Below are 22,091 nucleotides of genomic sequence, written 5' to 3'. Positions count from 1 at the left end.
TGATATATGTAGCTCTAGTTGATTCATTTTAATTTCTATATAATATTCTATTTCTCTAATTAGAGTTTACTTACATGTATTTCGTATTGGTGGACAGTTAGGTCGTTTCCAGTTTTTGTTAATATAAGCCATGCTGCAGAGAGAGAGGTGAGTTTCTTTAGGTCTAGAAGTGGATTTGCTTTATCATAGGGTACATGTAATTTCAACTTTACTAGATATTGTCAAATTGCTCTTCCAAGAGGCTATTCCAGTATATACCAGCAGCAGTGTAAGAGATTTCTCATTTTTTTTCATACCCTCACCTACTTTATATTATCAGACTTAATTTTTGCCAGTTTCATGGAGTGAAGTAGTATTTAATTTGCTTTTCCTCAATTGCGGTTGAACCTACTTTTCTATACATTGTGCTCAAATATTTCGCTCATTTATATTGAACAAAATATATTGTTTCTTACTAGTTTATAGTTCTTTGTTTTCCTTATACCAATGCTTTGTTGGTTGTATACCTTGCAAATGTCATCTTCTAGTTTATGGTTTGTCTCTTTAACTTGTCTATTGTATCTTTTGTTGAACACAAGTTTTTAATTTTAGTGTAGTCATTTATCAGTCTCTCGTTTTGTGTGTTTTTGTCCCTACTACATTACAATCATGGAGACATAATATCTTCTTTTAAATGTCTTTTTTTTTTTTAATAAATTTTTTCTTTTTGCTGCATTGGGTCTTTGTTGCTGCGTGTGGGCTTTCTCTAGTTGTGGCACGCGAGGGCTACTCTTCGTTCTGGTGCGTGGGCTTCTCATTGTGGTGCCTTCTCTTGTTGAGGAGCATGGGCTCTAGTTGAACGGGCTCAGTAGTTGTGTCGCATGGGCTTAGTTGCTCTGTGGCATGTGGGATCTTCCCGGACCAGGGCTTGAACCCGTGTCCCCTGCGCTGGCAGGCAGATTCTTAACCACTGTGCCACCAGGGAAGCCCCTTTTAAATGTCTTTAAAAGTTTTAGTTTTTACACTAGTTTTTAGTCTACCTAAAATCTAGTTTTATGGATGACCACAATTGTATTAATTGTTAAAATTAATAATTTAAAAACTAATAAATAATTTTAAATTAATAAATAAAAATTTATATAGAAATATTCTTTCTATATAAATTTCCATTGCTACCTCTATCCTAAATTAAGTTTCTATATTATGAATGGACTACTCTGTTGTTCCGGGGTCTGTTTGTTAATTCTTGCACCAGTACTTCAATTTAGTCTTTCCAGCTGTGAACATTATATAATATCCTTTCACTTATTCCCTGTTTCATTTGTGTCTTTTATAACTGTGTTTTGCTTTTTAAAGGCCTTAACTTTATTCCTAGGTTGCTGTTGTTAGAATGCTATTTTGAATGAATTTTTTTCTGTTATATTTACTAGTCAGTTATCTGGTATATGGGGAATGCTGTTGATCTAATTTTCTTGATCTTGACTACAGCAGCCTTGCTGAACTCTAATAGTTTGTGGGTTCTCTTGAATTATAAGAGCCACTTTATCCCTTCCTTTCTAATTTTCATCTTTTTTTCTCTCCTATCTCATTGGAGTGGAAATTTCTTTTTTTGCATTTCATATTTTGAAACATTCAGATTTATGATTTTTATTCCTGGTGAATGTGTCCTTTCATTACACATTGTTCCTCTTTATGCCTATTCATCCTTTTTAATTCTAATCAGTCTTTTTTTAACATTCGCCTAGTGTATACTTTCTATTTTTTTAACTTAAGCCTCTTTTAAAAATTTATTTATTTATTTATTTATTTATTTATTTATTTATTTATTTATGGCTGCATTGGGTCTTCATTGCTGCACGCGGGCTTTCTCTAGTGGGGGCTACTCTTTGTTGTGGTGTGCGGGCTTCTCACTGTGGTGGCTTCTCTTGTTGTGGAGCACGGGCTCCAGGCACGTGGGCTTCAGTAGTTGTGGCATGCGGGCTCTAGAGTGCAGGCTCAGTAGTTGTGGCACATGGGCTTAGTTGCTCCGTGGCATGTGGGATCTTCCCAGACCATGGCTCGAACCCATGTCCCCTGCACTGGCAGACAGATTCCTAACCACTGTGCCACCAGGGAAGTCCAGCCTCTTTTTATAGTGTTCTTTAATTTGAATATCTGATGAACAACCAGTCCCTTATTTTCTTTTTATCCAGTAGATAACCTTGGTCTTTTAACAGGTCATTTTTACTCTTTTATAATTTGGCTCTAACTCAAGCAGTGAGCTTGGCTGTAATCCCTCATTTTGCATTTTAGGTCCCCATTCCCTAGTAAGAGCCAGATTCCTGGTCATCACTGCCTACTTCAACACTGAGACCCACCCCAGTAGGCTCATGAGTTCAGCCCTGCATGCTACTTTCCTGTAGTGTTTCTGGGCTTGAGAGATTTTTCACTCGTTATATTTTATTCACTATCATGACATATTTACAGCAAAGTGTATATCATAGCATGAATTTACTATGTCATCTTGATGAGAAGTCTTCTGTAGCCTTTCTAATCTCCACCTGTTGCTGGCTTTCCCCCTCTAGTTCCTTAGAAGAGGAGCAGATGCTAAGGAAGAAGGCTGAGTTAGAATCGGCACAGTGCCGGCTCCAGCTTCAAGTCCTCACTGAGGAATGCACTAAGCTTCACAGTCATGTTCAGGTAAGTTTGCCTTCTCTAATCCAAAGAACTTTTGGAGTAGGAATTAAGAAGGCATCTAAATATTATTTAGTCTCATCTCAGATACGAATAGGATTTACCAGGTTTTTCAGGAAGTAAACATGATCAGCTCTTTATTTCTGATTAGGGCTTATATACATGCTTTATGATGAATTCTACTGCAGTGTGAATTTTTAAAAAATTGAACAGCCACCTGATAATCAAAACTTGTTTAAGTCATTTCACTTCCTTGAATCTACCAATTAAATGAGAATTTCAGACAAAATGACCATTAAGGACTTTCAGTGCTTTATGATTCCATGCTCTCCCTATTTCAATTGCTTGTTGAAATATTGTGAAAACTGCAGCAGTTCTTTAGGATTCATGTTAACATTTTCTCGTAAAAGATAAGAAATACCCTTGTATTAGATCAAGGAATTGTGTATGAGGGGAATACCAAACGAAAAAGCTTCACATTTACAAAATCTTTTTCGTTTTAGGACTTGAAAAAACTTATTGTGCAGCATCAGGGTCAGATTTCACAGCTGACCGAGAGTTCCCAAGCACGTTTCCTAAGCAGCCTGTCCTCCAGCCAGAGCCAACACAAGTACCATTTCCAGAAGACATTCACAGTGTCTCAAACAGGAAACTGCCGAGTCATGACATACTATGATGCTCTGAGCTGCCTGGTAGTATCACAGCCTTCTCCTCAGGCCTCCTTCCTTCCAGGTGAATAGTTCAGAACCTCAGGTGGTTTTTTTTGGTTTTGTTTTGTTTTGTTTTAAGGAACATTTATTTATTTATTTTTTGGCTGCATTGGGTCTTCGTCGCTGCACGTGGGCTTTCTCTAGTTGTGGCGAGAGGGGGTTACTCTTCATCGTGGTGCATGGGCTTAAGAGATGCAGTGGCTTCTCTTGGTGCAGAGCATGGGCTCTAGGCACGCAGGCTTCAGTACTTATAGCTTGTGGGCTCTAGAGTGCAGGCTCAGTAGTTGTGGCACACAGGCTTAGTTGCTCCGCGGCATGTGGGATCTTCACGGACCAGGGTTCAAACCCGTGTTGCCTGCGTTGGCAGGTGGATTCTTAACCACTGCACCACCAGGGAAGTCCCCAGAACCTGTTTTTATGTTCATTTTTGGACTCTATTTCTCTCTTCCCTTCTTGAAGAATCCAGGACTCACTAGTAGGTGAACACTGTCCACAGCCCACCAAATCACTTTTTCCTAGTCACTTTCCTGTTAATACAGATACCTTAGGGTACTGCAAAGATGTCTGTACTGTCTATTGACATCATTCTGTAAATTTGTTCACCAAAAGGGTAGAGATACTGAACCATGGTAAAGTGAGAGAGGATGTACTTAGAAGTGTGGGTTGTCCAAGGATAAGAACATCATTCCTGTATGTGCCACTAAAGTACAGGTTCATTTTAGACTAGAAATATTTGAAAAAACACTACCCCAAGCTCTAATTCAAGTTAAAACAAGATTTAATGCTTATTTTCAGTAGTGTTCAAATTGACAAATTCCAAATAGAAGAATTTGGGAACATTATTATTTTATTAATATTATACTGCTTTTCTCTTTTTTGTGTGCTTTTCAAGCTTAATTTTAGGTTGTCTTAATGTTGAAAACCAAATCTCACATGCCCAGTGTTGTAGATGTTTTTCCTGCTGTCTTCAGCATATGATTTCTGTCAACTGTCAGGTCCCTTTGCTTCAGCCTGATTTCCTGTCCCCCAACTTAGAAGTTACATTCAAATGCTTCAAAACTATGTCCCCGGGGCTTCCCTGGTGGCGCAGGGGTTGAGAGTCCGCCTGCCGATGCAGGGGACACGGGTTCGTGCCCCGGTCCGGGAAGATCCCACATGCCGCGGAGCGGCCGGGCCCGTGAGTCATGGCCACTGAGCCTGCGTGTCCAGAGCCTGTGCTGCGCAACGGGAGAGGCCACAACAGTGAGAGGCCCGCGTACGGCAAAAAAAAAACAAAAAAAACTATGTCCCCCACACTTAGGTATATATAGGATTGGTGGTGGAATCCCTAGATTATCTTATATTTCTCTATTCACTAATATTACCTATGAGTTGAGAGGCTATCAGGAGGCTCCAATTGAGGGGAAAGTAAAAGGATTGTTTATAATGTTCCTATATCCCATTCAAGATTTTAATAAAATGATTTATCATCATATAAAACCTTCCCCATTAATTGGAAAAATACTTATTTCTTCCAGTTGTTACCCCAAATTGGGTGTGATCTGTTCCTTTATTTCTTAATGTGTCTATTCCATACTGCACAGCTAGCTCTTCCTGATAGACTGATGATGCTGATTTCCTCTTGTTTCGTTTAATGATTAACTAGGCAAATACTCGTGTTCCCTTGTTGATTTAAAGCCTGTAGTTTCTGTGTTTGTTTCTCTGGCTCTCCTAATTCTGTTTCAGGAGAAAACACAGTAAACTTTCTCACTTTTTCCCCTAGTGAAGCAGAAGTGTGATCTTGAATCTAGGATTTGACAAATTTTGTTTGTGTATAACTCAGGTAAAATAGATACTTGGTAAAAATAAATGTATTATCATAACCTTGTAAGAGAACAGAGTAACAAATAAATTTAAAAGGACAAGTTTTTGGCTTTCTTTTCCTCTCTTGGAATGATATACATTGATTAGCATACTTGATGTCATCTGTTTTCATTCTGTTTCAGAAAAATGTAACATATCTTGACCACCTGACACAGAAATTACTTATTTCCATTCTTTATTTTTCAGTTTCTGTTCTACATCTTGAGTATCTGTGGTTCAGGTGGAATAGTGTCTTTCTCTCTCTCTCTCACCCAACAGCTTTATTATTAAAGTATAATTGATGTGCAATAAACTGCACATACTTAACGTGGTGTACCATTTGGTGAGTGTTGATATATGTATACACTCCTGAAACCATCGCCACAGTCAAGATAATGAACATGTCTATCACCCTGAAAGTTTGCTCAAGCCCTTTTGTAATCCATCATCCACCTGTCCCTCCCTCCTCTCCCCATCCCCAGGCAACCACGTTCTGTCATCATGATAGATCAGTTCATATTTTCTAGAATTGTACATAAATGGAACCGTGCAGTGTTACTCTTTTTTTGTCTGGCTTTTTTTTTTTTTTTTTTTTTTTGTGTCTGGCTTTTTTCAACATAACTTTTTAAAGATTATCCATATTATTGTGTCTATCAGTAGTTCATTTCTTTTTTTTTTTTTTTTTTTAAAGTTCATTTCTTTTTATTGTTGGGTAGTATTCCATTGTATGTGTATACAGTGGTTTATCATTCACTTATTGATAGATATTTGAGATGGAATGTATTTTTAAAATAAATTAGAACCCCAGGGAATTTTTATTTTCTTTGTTCAACTAGCTTTTTCCCAGAGACATGCCAAGAAAGGTGAAGAAAGGACCTACTTGAAATGGTAGTTTGCTTTGCCCTAAATTGACTTTCAGTGATCTGTTTCACTCTCTCATATCTTTGGCAGGCTTTGGTGTTAAGATGTTGAGTACTGCCAACATGAAAAGCAGTCAGTATATTCCCGTGCATGGCAAACAGATACGTGGACTGGCTTTCAGCAGTCGATCCAAAGGCTTACTTCTCTCTGCTTCCCTAGACAACACAATTAAACTGACCAGGTGAGTGCTTTGTGGGGAAGATGGGCCCTGGGTTGCCTAGGGTTGAATAGTGTGGAAATTAGTTATCTGTGTTATGATGACTTTGGCTTTTGTGGGGGTGGGATGGGAGATGTCTAAGGCATTGTCTTCTCAGATCCAGCTTCATTGAATTTAAAATGTATTGCTTTAAAAAGTGGACACAGCTGGTGACAAAACAGAACGTGTGGTGTTCCATCTCTTTAAAATTATATATGTTACAAAATATATCTTAAGTCACGCAGATGAGAGTAACACCCTAGAGTTGGTAGAATGACAATATGGAGGGAGCCTTGGTACTGACACCGTGGAGTCACCATACTAGCTTGGGACTGCTTATTCCTTGTCTGTTCCCGGATCGTTGTGCCTAACAGAAATGCCTACCAGGAACTCATTGTCCTGGGTGCCATGATGACTGCTCTCATCAGTAACTACATTTTATCAGTAGTCAGTTACTACATTTTATCTTTCACATGCTCTGCAAGTACCCTGAACCAGATCTGAGTGTGTTCCATGCCTTTATCTTTTAGAAAGTAGTTCTAACCCACGCACCTATGGCCACCTAATCTATGACAAAGGAGGCAAGAATATAGAATGGAGAAAAGACAGCCTCTTCAATAAGTGTTGCTGGGAAGACTGGACAGCTACATGTAAAAGAATGAAATTAGAACACTCCCTAACACCATACACAAAAATAAACTCAAAATGGATTAAAGACTTAAATTTAAGGCCAGACACTTTAAAACTCTTAGAGGAAAACATAGGCAGAGGACTACCCTGGGGGTGCATAAGAATCTGCCTGCCAACGCAGGGGATATGGGTTCGAGCCGTGGTCCAGGAAGATCCCACATGCCATGGAGCAACTAAGCCCGTGCGCCACAACTAATGAGGCTGCGCTCTAGAGCCCGCAAGCCACGTCTACTGAGCCCTCATGCCACGACTACTGAGCCAGCACACCTGGAGCCTGTGCTCCACAACAAGAAAAGCCACCGCAATGAGAAGCCTGCACACCGCAACTAAAGAAAGCCCATGCAGCAACAAACCCCAATGCAGCCAAAAAGAAATAAGTAAATAAATAAACTTATTTTTTTAAAAAAAACAAAAACATAGGCAGAACACTCTTTGACATAAATCACAGCAATATCTTTTTTTTTTTTTTCTTGGCGGTACGTGGGCCTCTCACTGTTGTGGCCTCTCCTGTTGTGGAGCGCAGACTCAGCGGCCATGGCTACGGGCCTAGCCGCTCTGCGGCATGTGGGATCTTCCCGGACCAGGGCACGAACTTGTGTCCCCTTCAGCGGCAGGCGGTCTCTCAACCACTGCGCCACCAGGGAAGCCCGCAAGATCTTTTTTGACCCACCGCCTAGAGTAATGAGAATAAAAACAAACAAAAGGGACCTAATTAAACTTAAAAGCTTTTGTACAGCAAAGGAAACTATAAACAAGACAAAAAGACAACCCTCAGAATGGGAGAAAATATTTGCAAATGAAGCAGCTGACAGAGGATTAATCTCCAAAATACACAAACAGCTCATGCAGCTCAATGTCAAAAACACAAATAACCCAGTCAAAAAATGAGCGGAAGACCTAAGTAGACATTTCTCCAAAGAAGACATCCAGATAGATGGCCAACCATGAAAAGATACTCAACATCACTAATTATTAGAGAAATGCAAATCAAAACTATAATGAGGTATCACCTCACACTGGTCAGAATGGCTATCATCAAAAAATCTACAAACAGTAAATGCTGGAGAGGGTGTGGAGAAAAGGAAACCCTCCTGCACTGTTGGTGGGAATGTAAATTGATACAGCCACTATGGAGAACAGTATGGAGGTTCCTTAAAACACTAAACATAGAACTACCATACGATCCAGCAATCCCACTACTGGGCATACACCCAGAGGAAACCATAATTCAAAAAGACACATGCTGCAGACTTCTCTGGTGGCGCAGTGGTTAAGAATCTGCCTGCCAATGCAGGGGACACGGGTTCAAGCCCTAGTCCAGGAAGATCCCACATGCCACGGAGCAACTAAGCCCATGTTGCACGACTACTGAGCCTGCGCTCTAGAGCCCGCGAGCCACAACTACTGAGCCCATGTGCCACAACTACTGAAGCCCACACGCCTAGAGCCTGTGCTCCACAACAAGAGGAGCCACTGCAATGAGAAGCCAGTGCACCGCAACAAAGAGTAGCCCCCGCTCAGTGCAACTAGAGAAAGCCCGCGCACAGCAGCGAAGACCCAATGCAGCCAATAAATTAATTAATTAATTAAAAAAAAAGAAAGACACATGCGCTCCAGTGTTCATTGCAGCTCTGTTTACAGTAGCCAGGACACGGAAGCAACCTAAATGTCCATCACCAGAGGAATGGATAAAGAAGATGTGGTACGTATATACAATGGAATATTACTCAGCCATAAAAAGAAACGAAATTGGGTCATTTGTAGAGACGTGGATGGACCTAGAGACTGTCATGCAGAGTGAAGTAAGTCAGAAAGAGAACAGCAAATGTATTAACACATATATGTGGAATCTAGAAAAATGGTATAGATGATCTTATTTGCAAAGCAGGAATAGAGACACAGACATAGAGAACAAATGTATGGATACCAAGGGGGAAAAGAAGGGGGTGGGAGGAATTGGGAGATTAGGATTGACATATATACACTATTGCTATTATGTATAAAATAGGTAACTAGTGAGAACCTACTCTATAGCACAAGGAACTCTACTCAGTGCTCTCTGGTGACCTAAATGGGAAGGAAATCCAAAAAAGAAGGTATCTATGTATACGTATAGCTGATTCCTTTTGCTGTACAGTAGAAACTAACACAAGATTGTAAAGCAACTATACTCCAATGAAAATTAATTAAAAAAAAAAAAGTTCTGATTAGATGTCTCTTAGTTGGCTTCTTATTGAATTTCTGCAGCTAAATCTGAGGGACATCATGATGCCTGCTCCAGGCCTGATATACTTTTTGACTTTTCAAGAATGCTTCAGCTTAATTTTACCCCCAAAATCAACATACCATTATGTTTTATGTTTATCTATATGCTATGACTTATTTTAGTAGTGTTGAAAAATGGGAGAAAGAAAGGTTAAATAGCAAAGTGTTATTAATGACTACCTCTGGATGATTGGATTATAATTTATTTTTCTTTTTCTTATATGTATTTTCTAATTTTTCAACATTAAATATTGATTACCTGTGTAATAGGTAGCTATGGAGAAGGTAATAGGGGTAGAGTAGGGAATGTACTGTCTATCTGTCCCTTTAACTTATTCTTTTACTTCCTTACAGCTCAGGAGGAAAACCTGTGTCCCCCAAAACAAATATTTTGGCATTAAAAGGAGTTATCTGGGCAGTCCCTAGGGGAAATTGGGAATCCAGATAGTTTTGGTGTGTGGTTATGTTCTTAAAGGATCATCATTAAAATGATAATCTTTACATCTTTCTTCTGTATTTGATTTTTGTAATGCATAGTTGTAAAAGTCTTTTTTAACTCCACAGCCTGGAGACAAATACTGTGGTCCAGACTTATAATACTGGACGTCCTGTCTGGAGCTGCTGCTGGTGTCTTGATGAAAACAATTACATGTATGCTGGATTGGTCAACGGTTCAATTCTGTTGTATGACCTTCGAAACACAAGCTCTCATATCCAGGAGTTAGCACCTCAGAAAGCTAGGTAGGGAGCCACCTGTAGGTAACAGCTTTCTGTTAGACTGTTATTGTATTAATCCTGTCTTTTGAGAGTGTTTCACAGTTGATCAGAATTCCTAACAGAGGGCTGTTCTCTGAGTCCACTGATCTATTCTCACTTCAGAATCAGTAACATCCTTAGAGTTTGTGTTCATGATAGTTCATATGGTAGAAAGTTCTGGTACCAAATATAACCAGATTCACCCAACATGCCAAAATGAAATCAAATCTGTGTTCAGAACCCAGCTCCACCATTTATGAGCTGTGTGACCTTGGTCACATTTCTTGGCCTGTTATGAGCTTCATCTGTGAAATATGGTTAACACAGTCTTGCTTTAATAGACACATGTCTAACACACAGGAAGAGATCAGTAAAGAGCAGCCCAATAAAAAGTGATTTAAAACGTCCCTAATCCACAGCTGAACCATATTACTATGATTTATCCATTTATAATCCAGTTATAGAGTTGGGAGGTTTGTGAAGTTGGCCCAGGTTCTGAGGATGGGTAGCCACCAGCACCACTTTGGCTCTTCAGAGTGTACTAAAAGGGGGGTAGAGCAATCTAAACATAAAGATATCACTATAGTAATAATTGTTTATTGAAACCTAGCCTCAACACTGTGGGGTTTTCTTTTCGTTTGGGTTGAGTGGAATCGTTCTTCAGTGATGTGGTTCATGGGCCTGAAGGTGACTGATGTAAGTTTATACAAATACGAACTCCAGGCAAACAAGGTGACTGCCATCGATGTAGAGGATCCACGTAGAGTAGACAATAAAATACAGCAAATAGCAAGGGAAGAATATGTATTCGTTTTTGTTTTAGTTTGCTTAGGTTAACTTCATTATGACAAGGAAATGAAACAAAGCAGGCAATGTGACCACTTTGGCAGCTTCAGCAGAAACGAGTTCATAGGAACATAGTCTGTAGGCTAATATTTCTGAGAGAACTCTTGGCATGCAGTCTGGGTCATATGATTGCAGAAAGACATTTAGAAAATCTCTAAAGAAACAATCCTGTTTCTGAATTAAAATGTAGTTGCTTTAGGCTGTTTTGTTTGTTTGTTTTTTGGCTGTGCCACACAGCTTGTAGGATCTTAGTTCCCTGACCAGTGGTTGAACCTGGGCCCACAGCAGTGAAAGCACAGATTCCTAACCACTGGACCGCCAGGGAATTCCCTAGGCTGGATTTTAATTGAGGGGGTCTGTCAACTACAGCTTGCAAGCTTTAGTTTATTAGATGTATAAGCTGAATTTCCTTTCTGACTTTTCTTGTGTATGTGGCTAACCCCATTTCCAGAAGCTTCACACCAATCAGATCTTGTGTTTGTAACCTTGTACTTTTAAATTTCCTAGTCCATTTTTTTTCCCGTTGCTTTTAGAGCATGTGGTGTCTCCTCTGAAACTGAATGTGGAATATTATATGTATGCTCTTTTGTTTCTGCAGAGTGGGTTGGTAGTTTTATCAGCTATCAGAGGATAGTGACCCTCAGAAGTTTTTTAACCTTTTCTATAGAGTTAGGAAAGTCCTCAAGGGCTCCTGGTAGTGGGGTCTGGAGCAATCCAAGTATTGGAAGGTGAGGCATGATTTCCTTTCTTTCCCTTCAGATGCCCGCTGGTATCCCTGTCATACATACCCAGAGCTGCCTCGGCTGCATTTCCATATGGTGGGCTGTTGGCTGGAAGCTTGGAGAATGCTTCCTTTTGGGAGCTGAAAATGGGCTTTACTCATTGGCCTCATGTGCTGCCCATGGAGCCTGGGGGCTGCATAGACTTTCAGACAGAGAGCAGCAGCCGGCACTGTCTTGTGACCTACAGGCCTGGTGAGTGTTGTTCGCGTGTCCTCGTGGGACCTGTGGTTTGTTTGGGAGCAGATCGGTAGAGGGGAGAAAAGGAGAGCTTGTCCTAGCCTTCAGGTGGTACTGGTAAGCCCCTCACAGACTAATAGCTCTTGCTACTACAGTGAGGACAGTGGTCCCGAGTTCTTCCATAGAGCCTGCCTCCCTTTTCCTCACTTGTGTGAACTGGGACATATTTGGCCAGGTACTCCTTGGAAGTGAATTAGCCACTTTAGGAGCCCCTGTGACTTAAGGCAGTAGTGGAATGAGGAGACCTGCTCTTGAAGCCACTGAGCTACCCTTAGATCAGTTTCATGTTTTCTACTTGCCCCTCATTTCACTTAAAAGAAAGGCCCAGATAAGGGGAGTCATGTAGAGAGCCCAGACTCTAGGCTATTAGCTGTTCTTCCTTATTTGGGGCCAACAAACATAAGTGAAGAGTAGACGGACAACTGTAGTGGCCCGAGCCAGCTGAACTTCTCATGCCCTCCAGAACCAGGACTGCAACCCTCGACTAGCAACTATGCGAAAATTCACAGGTTTTTCCTAGCTGAAAGGTATGAATCTAAATTCCTGATGAGCTATATTGATGGTCAGGCAGATGTTTTGTAAGAGATAGTCATTAAAGTGCCCATACTTCTGCTAGTTGTGGATTGACCTAAGCATTTTAAGTTTTGTTTGAGCTGAGAAGCTTCTTTAGCAGACTCTTCTTTCCCTTTTGGTTTTAGTCATCTAGGTCCTCTATCTCCAAGGATTTGCTATGACTTTAGAAAGCTTGGGGATCCCATTTTGTTCTCTAGCTTTTGTTTGCCTCCCAGCAGAACCACTTGTATATGTTTCCCCTTCTGTAATAATATGCTTTCACTTTATATGTACAGTTCCAGGGATTAATGGGGTCCTGACTGGGGGAAGGAAAAAACCTTGTAGTCAGAACCCTTAAGGAAGACAAAAACCCAAACAGAGGTCTGGCCGGTTACAGTGATTTTCGTAAAAAGGCTAGTTCATTCTCAGAATTGTATCCCTCATATACAAAAACCTATTGTAGATAACTTGCTTCATCCTAGCCTAGGGTTCTGAATTTCATTTGTGATGTATTATTTTGTTCTTGTTATGTTTGCTCTGTAGCTATTCATGATGGTTTGATAAAACTGTGCCCTTTCCACTCAACTAACTGGTAACCAAGTTCATGTACTTGGTTAATTTCTTTGGACCATCCCCATGGATCAATACTGATTTCTCTGTCTCATAGATAAAAATCACAGCACCTTACGAAGTGTACTCATGGAGATGTCCTATAAGCTGGATAATGCTGGAGAGCCAATCTGTTCCTGCAATTCTGTACAAACATTCCGTGGGGGACCCACTTGCAAACTACTGACCAAAAGTGCCATTTTCCAAAATCCAGAGAATGATGGCAGCATCCTGGTGTGTACTGGGGATGAAATGTCAAATTCTGCCCTGGTGAGTAGTATGTCAGTTTTTTATTTATACTGACGTATATAAAGCAAAGAGCCAGAGTTCTCCATAATTGCATGTATCTTCATACGTGTATGTGTGTGGTTGCTTAGTTTATTTTTTACACAAGTCACACTTAATATTGATACATACTACTCTATAGTTTGCTCTTTCCCATTTAACTTCCTGTTTTGGATGTCTTTCCATACCAGTATCTTTAGATTGACCGAATATCTTTCCATACCAGTATCTTTAGATTGACCTCACTCTTTTTATGTGAGCTATAGTGTCTCATGGGCCATATTGTGAACCTTTTAAAAAAAGTGCTACTGAAACCTCTATAAAATAATTGATCAGGCATCAGCTTCATCAATTCAGGATGAATTTACAGTGGAGGGGTCAGCCTGTCACCACCTGAATACATTGATCAACATTTGCATCATTGTAAATGGGTTAACCAGAAATAATTTGCCTCTTGATGTTAGGCAAAATGAAGCACACAATGCCTTCTGTGTGTTGTCCTTGAACCCATAGAGCAGCACTGTCCAATTATGTCACACGGGCCATGTGAGCACTTGAAAGTAGTTAATGTGAATGAAGAACTTAATTGTAAAATTTTTATGTAATTTAATTTAAATGTAAAGAGCCTTATGTGGCATACTGTATAACACAGGAAACTCTGCTTAATGCACTGTGGTGACCTAGATGGGAAGGAAATCCAAAAAAGAGGGGATATATGTATATGTATAGCTGATTCATTTTGCTGTACAGTAGAAACTAAAGCAGATGTCTTTTTTTTTTTTTCTTTGGCTGCGTTGGGTCTTTGTTGCTGCACACGGGCTTTTTTCTCTAGTTGTGGCGAGTGGGTGCTACTCTTCATTGCGGTGCGCAGGCTTCTCATTGCAGTGGCTTCTCTTGTTGTGAAGCATGGGCTCTAGGCGCACGGGCTCAGTAGTTGTGGCTCACGGGCTCTAGAGCGCAGACTCAGTAGTTGTGGTACACGGGCTTAGTTGCTCAGCAGCATGTGGGATCTTCCCGGACCAGGGCTCGAACCCGTGTCCCCTGCATTGGCAGGCAGATTCTTAACCACTGCGCCACCAGGGAAGTCCCAAGAAAATGTCTTTTTTTTAGAGATGTATACTTATGTATATAAGGGTAAAATGACATGATGTCAGCAAAGAAAAAATAAAATCAATAAAGCATGTATGGTAAAAGCTTAGTAATCTGGGTGATGGATGGCTCATTGTACTATTGTACTTTTTATTACTTTAATTTTTTTTTTCCACAATAAAAAATTTTTTTAAAGGAGAAGAAAGCACCAGTTAGACTATAGGGTTCCATGAGGGCAGAGACAGGGACTTTTTGTCTTGTTGACTCTTCTTTCCCTAAAAGAGTTCTTGGCACGTAGATTGAAGGGGTGAATACTAGGCTTGGTTTTCAGATCCACTCACAGGTAGACTAATTGCTGATTTTAGTAGGTGAGGCCATACGTGACCTATGTCAGGTGTGTTGGCTTTGTGCAACCTTGTGAAGGTTAGGGACAGTCTGTTTTGCTCCCTGCAGTGCTTTCAAAGTTGTGTGATGATAAGAATGCAAGTCCCTAGCTGAATTGAAGGGACCTAGCTAACCTTTATCTCTGCTTTTCTTTTTTAGCTGTGGGATGCTGGCAGTGGCTCGTTGCTGCAGGAACTGCAGGCTAATCAGCCTGTCTTGGACATCTGCCCATTTCAGGTGAACCATAACAGCTACTTGGCTACCTTAACGGAGAAGATGGTCCACATCCATAGGTGGGAGTGACCATGATCTTGAAACTTGTCGGACATGCTTCTGGTTAATGTTAAATGTTGTTTGTTAGCACCTGGCAGCCCTGAGCAAGATCTGTGCTTATTGTCTGTGGCCTAGAACTTTTGGGATTGTGGCAGTGTCCATCAAAAGAGTCAGTGACTGGTACTCCATCACATTATACATTTCTTGGGGGTAAAAGCCTTCATGAATCTCGTTGAGAATCAATATTTTTGTCAAACTTACTGCTGAGCCTCGGAGAGTATCCTCCCAGAAGTCATTTAGGATATGTGTGTGCACCAAGCATTTCCAGAGGATGTGACATCCCACCAGAGTGGTCTTGTCACTTGAGCTATATGAGGAATGTGTATGTTCCTGAAGGGACTAACCATCTTCCTGATGCTGCTTGGATGCAGCCTGGATGCAAAAGAATCTTTCGTTGAACACAAGTGGGCACTGTAGAATCTTCCAAAGGATTTGATCTATTTCTGACCTTGCGGGCTGATAACCTTTTAGTAACTTGGTCTCATCCCTACAGAAGTGTGTGGTAGAGCACATCTGGTCTGCTTTTTGGCAGGAACAGTAATGTTCAGGTGTGCAGTGCTGGGATATTGGTAAACCCAGTGATGGTGGTGGCTGATGAGCTGTAGACCCTTCCCTAATGCCGAGTGTATGGAGTTCATCACATTGTGGGAGTCAAGGAAAGACCAGTTGTTTGAGCAGTGAGGAAGACTCACTTTTTTTTCTAGCCAGCTTAGGATCTCAGGATTGGTTTTATATAAGCCAGTGCTTTGAAGGCCACTCTTTGTCCCTCTCACTAGGAAGAGATGAGCCATATGTCAGAGCTCTTACTTGAGTCTCCTAGTATGAGAGATCAGGAGCAAGGGGCTAATAACCAAGAGAGGCTTACAAAAGAGAAGCTACTCAGACTGCTGTTGAAAGCAAAAAAAGGACTTGTCTCTTCCATTTTGAAAGAGTTTCTCTCTGAATAAAGTCAACCCCTTGGAGTGAGGAGCCATTCTTGAGCGTGTTTAGAATTCCCAGGTTAAATCCTTCCCCCAGGTGAAACTGATGTTTGATTCCAAGTTCCTCTGATTTGCCTCCCTTCCTAACTTTAAAAAAAAGTGTTGTTAGTAAAACAGTTATTCTCAGGAAGATAATAGTGGTTGGAGGCCTATGTGGTTTGCAGGGAGATGCCCACCAGCTTTCATTTCAGCCCTGGATTGTCCAACTTTGGGAGCTGCACTTTTCTCCAATAGAGGGCTCACTTTATATCTGTTTGCTTTGCTAAAGGCTACTCTTCTAAACTATTGTCCACAACAGAACATGTCTCAAGGCGTGTGCTCCTTGTTCTTGGGAGCAGGATGGCTAACAGTGTTATTTTCTTAAATAATTGTAGAAATTTTATCATTTTTATTTTAAAACAGTTCTGACGGTCAACTCCTGAACTGCTTCCAGCATTTCTTACCAGCAAGGGGTTACTGCAGTAGATTTCCCCAGAGTTCCACATTCTAGTTGTGCTTTTAAAGAGTGGCCTCCTATTTAAGGACATTTTTCAAAAAGCCAGTTTCCAGAGCCTGGGAAAGAGCCCCCTTTTCTAGAGGAGGTGTTTCTTTTGATATGTTGATGACTAAGAATGACTGCCCAGGCCTAGAGCTTCAGTGGCAGAAAAGGATTTGAATTAAAAAGCAGAGCTCGGGCTTCCCTGGTGGCGCAGTGGTTGAGAGTCCGCCTGCCGATGCAGGGGACACAGGTTCGTGCCCCGGTCTGGGAGGATCCCACATGCCGCGGAGCGGCTGGGCCCGTGAGCCATGACTGCTGAGCCTGCGTGTCCGGAGCCTGTGCTCCGCGACGGGAGAGGCCACAACAGTGAGAGGAACCACGTACCGCAAAAAAAAAAAAAAATCAGAGCTCATCTGGTTTCAGCTGATGATAACAGAGAGGATGCGAGTGGTCAGGCCCTGGCTGCCTTTGTCTTTGGCAGAGGCAGAACCCAGGGCAGGGTTAGGATTTGACTAGTGTTGAAGTACACTCAGCTGACGCTGATTGATCCCCCCAAGTGTAGGAACCAAGGGACTTGTATTACTAGGGAAGTTGGAAGAATCTCATGTCTTACCAATCCTTGCATTCCTCTAGTAAATTTAGATGTTTTAGAAGCAAATTCTTGGGACTGTGACTGATTTCTCCAAAGGAAAAAAACTTTGCCCCTGCCCCCGCTCACCTCTGCCTGGCAGGAGAGATTACCTCTGTAGACCTAGACTCTGCCCCACCATGTTCCCTTACCCTGGCTCTAAGGTGGTTTTCCCATTTGAGGGTTTGGAGTTAAGCAGACTCAAAAATATTTTCTTGTTGTATATATCCTTGTACCTGTTTTGAAAACCGGACAGTGGGATCTCTTCATGTTCTGTGTTTTATGTTTTAATGTTAATATGAAAATAAAGCATTTACCATGTGTACCTACTCCTGATGTCTTTTGTCTTTTTTTTTTTTTGGCTGTGTTGGGTCTTAGTTGCAGCATGCGGGATCTTCATTGCCATGCACAGGCTTCTCTCTAGTTGTGGAGTGTAGGCTTCTCTTTAGTTGTGGCATGCGGGCTTTCTAATGTGGCGCTCGGGCTCCAGTGGTAGCCCTAGAGTTGGCCATGACCCCAGTTCCTCTCATGAAGGTGGTATCCTGACGAGGTAGAGAGAGTGACAGTACTTAACATCACTAGGCAAACAATATGCGCCTTCCCTCACCTGAGTCACTTGCTGCCTGAGTCAAGGAAAGGAAACAAATACATTAGCAGATGCTAACATTTGCTGCTCTGATTAAGACCCCTCCCTCTCCCCCCCCCAAAAAAAGAGACGTGAAATTCCTTTAGGAACCATAGTTTGTATAACTTGGCAAATTGTTGTAAGGGAGGTAGAACACCCACACTCCAGAATACTGGGTTCTTCTCTCTGGGTCTTACAACCCTAGACAATCTAGGGTTCTCACCCTAGACAATCACTGAGATTTCTGTGACAAACAAGTTCAGATCCCTTAGCTGGATAATTTGGAGTGCCTGGAAGTATGTTATTCCATTTTTCATCCCTTTACTCTTTTTTTTTTTTTTTTTTTTTTTGCGGTACACAGGCCTCTCACTGTTGTGGCCTCTCCCGTTGCGGAGTGCAGGCTCAACGGCCATGGCTCACGGGCCTAGCCACTCCGCGGCATGTGGGATATTCCCGGACCAGGGCACAAACCCATGTCCCCTGCATCGGCAGGTGGACTCTCAAACCACTGCGCCACCAGGGAAGCCCCATCCCTTTACTCTTGTTGGTATTAAGCAACTGCTGTCATTCCAGCTCAGTAGTCATACTGTTTTGTTTCTAAAAATTAATCAGAATAGTTCATTTTAGATTTATAATAACAACCTACATTTACTGAGTATGTACCTAATGCTGTGGTATACCTTTTATATGAAAGGAACTCTCAGAGAAGTGAAAGAATTTGCTCAGCTGTGGTGGCCATGAACATGAGCCTTTCAGATCTCTGACCAAGGAGGGCATAATTGACTGCTGTTCCAGCTGCTGAGCTCTGAAATCCACTACTGCATCACAGCAAGGCCGCACTTTCCAAGGGTTGCTCCCAGCCAGTGACTGAGGATGGCAGGGATACTAAGGCAGGCCCATTTCTGGGAGACGCTGAATGCCTGACAGGCAACTTTAGCTTGAGGACTCTCCAGTGTTGTTGGCCAAACTTTCTTAGACTTGAACTTCAGTCTAAGTTGTTTCCACCTAACCATCCTTGCTTCCTCCCTATCTCTGCTTCACACGGGTGAGATCTGTGTATTTGCTCTAATTGCCTCATCTATGTGGAATCATGCAGTATTTGTCTTGTTGTGACTGGCTTATTTCACTTAGCATAATGTCTTCGAAGTTCATCCATGTTGTAGCATGTATCAGAATTTCCTTCCTTTTTAAGACAATGATGTTCCATTTCATGCATAGACCACATTTTGCTTATCCATTCATCTGTCGGTGGACACTTGAGTTGTTTCCACATTTTAGCTATTATGAACAGTGTTGCTATGAACATGGGTGTACAAATATCTCTTTGAGACCCTGCTTTCAATTCTTTTGGGTATATACCCAGAAGTGGAATTGTTGAATCGTATGGTAATTCTCTTCTTAATTATTTGAGGAACTGCCATACTGTTTTTCCACAGCAGCTGTGCCATTTTACATTCCCACTAACAGTGCATAAGAGTTTCAGTTTCTCCACATCCTCTTCAACTCTTGTTACTTTCTGTTTTTTTCTTTTTGGGGGGGGTTGTTTGTTTGTTTGACGGTAGCCATCTGAATGGTGTGAGGTGGCATCTTATTGTAGTTTTGATTTGTATTTATCTAATGATTAGTGATGTTGAGCATCTTTTCATGCGCTTATTGGCTATTTGTATACCTTCTTTAGAGAATATTCAAATCCCTTGCCCACTTTCATTTATTTATTTTTTTAAATTTATTTATTTTATTTATTTATTTTTGGCTGTGTTGGGTCTTCGTTGCTGCGTGTGGGCTTTCTCTAGTTGCGGTGAGCGAGGGCTACTCTTTGTTGTGATGTGTGGGCTTCTCATTGCAGTGGCTTCTCTTGTTGCAGATCACGGGCTCTAGGTACGTGGGCTTCAGTAGTTGTGGCACGTGGGCTCAGTAGTTGTGGCTCGTGGGCTCTAGAGCACAGGCTCAGTAGTTGTGGCACACGGGCTTAGTTGCTCCACGGTATGTGGGATCTTGGACCAGGGCTCAACCCCATGTCCCCTGCATTGGCAGGCAGATTCTTAACCACTGTGCCACCAGGGAAACCCCCCTTGCCCACTCTTAAATTGGGTTGTTTGGTTATTTGTTGATGCCTAATCCCATTTTGTTTTCTGCTTCCTGGTAGACCTAGATAACACGGGTATGCCAGGAGTGTTCCGGGAAATTTGGCAAGATGGGGATGATTGAGGCCCAAGAATAATAAAGACCAGGTGGCAATGCTTAACTTCCAGAAGCCAGGAGACCACAATTCCATTATTACCAGCAAGATTGAAGAGCTGACTAAGGGGTCTTGACCCGCAGGGAGTTGGGGAGAGAGTTAATAAAAGACAGCATCCCTAGGGGCAAAATAGACACAGCCAATGAGGGTGCTTTTTTTTTTTTGCAGTATGCAGGCCTCTCACTGTTGTGGCCTCTCCCACTGCGGAGCACAGGCTCCGGGCGCGCAGGCTCAGCGGCCATGGCTCACGGGCCTAGCCGCTCCGCGCCATGTGGGATCTTCCCGGACCGGGGCACGAACCCGTGTCCCCTGCATCGGCAGGCGGACTCTCAACCACTGCACCACCAGGGAAGCCCAGTGAGGGTGCTTTTTAACATCTATAAGCAAAAAATTCCATAAGAAAGGAGGGGCAGGAGGCTAAAGGTGGTCATCCCCAAAGGTCATGCTCCTTTGCTCAGTTTCTAGACCTGAGCCAATTTTCAGATCCAGAGCCCATTGATGAATAAGTAGTTGGGAGCCTAGGAACAAAGACCCTACAACACCATGCCAAGCATATGGTTCCTTCAGTCTTTCCCCACAGAGACTCAATGGCCATTTACTTGGGTGACTATACACTGACAAAAGAGAAATAACCAACCATTTGAGGACTATTGGACATTTGGTCCAAGTTGCCATTGATACTCAGACTAAAAGCATCATCATAGGTCCCTGTCCCCTGGGGACCTGGTACTATAAATGGAGTCCTGGCTAGATTATGGCTCACAGTGGCCCCACTGGTTATGTGGACCCATCCAGTGATCATTTCCCCAGTCCCCAAGTATATAACTGGAAATGATCTAGAATAATCTAGACCTAGAAACACTAGATCATTGTGAATATGATCTGGAAACATGTGGTGTCTCTGGCCTGTGGGGTAAGAATTATCATTACAGGGACTTCCCTGGTGGCGCAGTGGTTAAGAATCCGCCTGCCAATGCAGGGGACATGGGTTTGATACCTGGTCTGGGAAGATCCCACGTGCCACGGAGCAGCTAAGCCCGTGCACCACAACTACTGTGCTCTGTGCTCTGGAACCCGCGAGCCACAACTACTGAGCCCAGGTGCCACAACTCCTGAGCCCGTGCGCCTAGAGCCTGTGCTCCACAACAAGAGAAGCCACTGCAATGAGAAGCCTGCACACCGCAACAAAGAGTAGCCCCCGCTCGTTGCAACTAAAGAAAGCCTGTGCACAGCAATGAAGACCCAACACAGCCAAAAATAAATTAATTAATTAAAAAAAATACCATTACAGGAAAGGCCAAATGTAAACCTTGGAAACTGCTCTGCAATCACTGGCCAGGATAATAAATTAAAAGCAATGTTTGGAATTCCCCAGCAGTCCAGTGGTTAGGACTCAGCACTTTCACTGCCATCGTCTGGGTTCAGTCCCTGATCAGGGAACTAAGATCCTGCAAGACGCGTGGCGTGACCAAAAAAAACAAAAAAAAGCAGTGTCTTACTGGGGGATGGAGGATGGTGGAGATTAGTGCCCCATTAAAACCTACAGGATGCAAGTATGACCCTGAAAGACAGTGGAGAGTGAAAAATATTCCAGTGGGTGGAGCTGCAAGCTGTGCCCTAATCTTTCCACTTTGTATGGAAGAAGTGGTTTAAGGTGAGAATATAAACAGATTCCTGGGCAGGGTCCAGCAGCCTGGTCTGGGATAGTGGCATGTGGTTGGACTATATGGAGAAGGCACAATGTGTAAAGACTTTTTATTACAGGACAATACACACTAGAACCTCTACCATGGAAGAGGCATTGAACAACCAAGTAGGCAAAATGACTCAACCAATTGACAGCCATCCTTCAGCCACTGTAGACCTGATATGTTGGGCCCACGAATGGAGTGGCCGCGGTGGCAGAGATGGAGGCTACATATGGGCCCAAAATCTGTCTGGGAGAATGGACTGCCACTTACCAAGGCTGCCTCTTAATGTCCAACCTGTCAG

At 42.2% G+C, this 22,091-nt stretch overlaps 1 protein-coding gene across 2 annotated transcripts in view; it reads left to right on the top strand.

Moving 5' to 3' along the window:
- Positions 1-17,565, top strand: part of RFWD3 (ring finger and WD repeat domain 3) — a 41,347-nt gene extending 23,782 nt beyond the window's left edge. For both annotated transcript variants that reach the window (XM_022583201.2, XM_022583200.2), the window contains exons 7-13: positions 2,544-2,658; positions 3,156-3,384; positions 6,156-6,306; positions 9,841-10,017; positions 11,638-11,852; positions 13,117-13,328; positions 14,976-17,565. In XM_022583201.2, the coding sequence (XP_022438909.2) occupies positions 2,544-2,658; positions 3,156-3,384; positions 6,156-6,306; positions 9,841-10,017; positions 11,638-11,852; positions 13,117-13,328; positions 14,976-15,119 (1,243 nt within the window). In that variant the 3' untranslated portion in view covers positions 15,120-17,565. The remainder of the gene's footprint in view (positions 1-2,543; positions 2,659-3,155; positions 3,385-6,155; positions 6,307-9,840; positions 10,018-11,637; positions 11,853-13,116; positions 13,329-14,975) is intronic.
- The last annotated feature ends 4,526 nt before the right edge of the window (positions 17,566-22,091 follow it).

The sequence above is a fragment of the Delphinapterus leucas genome, chromosome 20 (genome assembly GCF_059928025.1).
Source record: "Delphinapterus leucas isolate spDelLeu-1000000601 "Yukka" chromosome 20, BTC_Dleu_Yukka2, whole genome shotgun sequence".
Lineage (NCBI taxonomy): Eukaryota > Metazoa > Chordata > Mammalia > Artiodactyla > Monodontidae > Delphinapterus > Delphinapterus leucas.
Note: the sequence above shows the minus strand (reverse complement) of the source record. Positions and strands in the feature narration are given on the sequence as shown.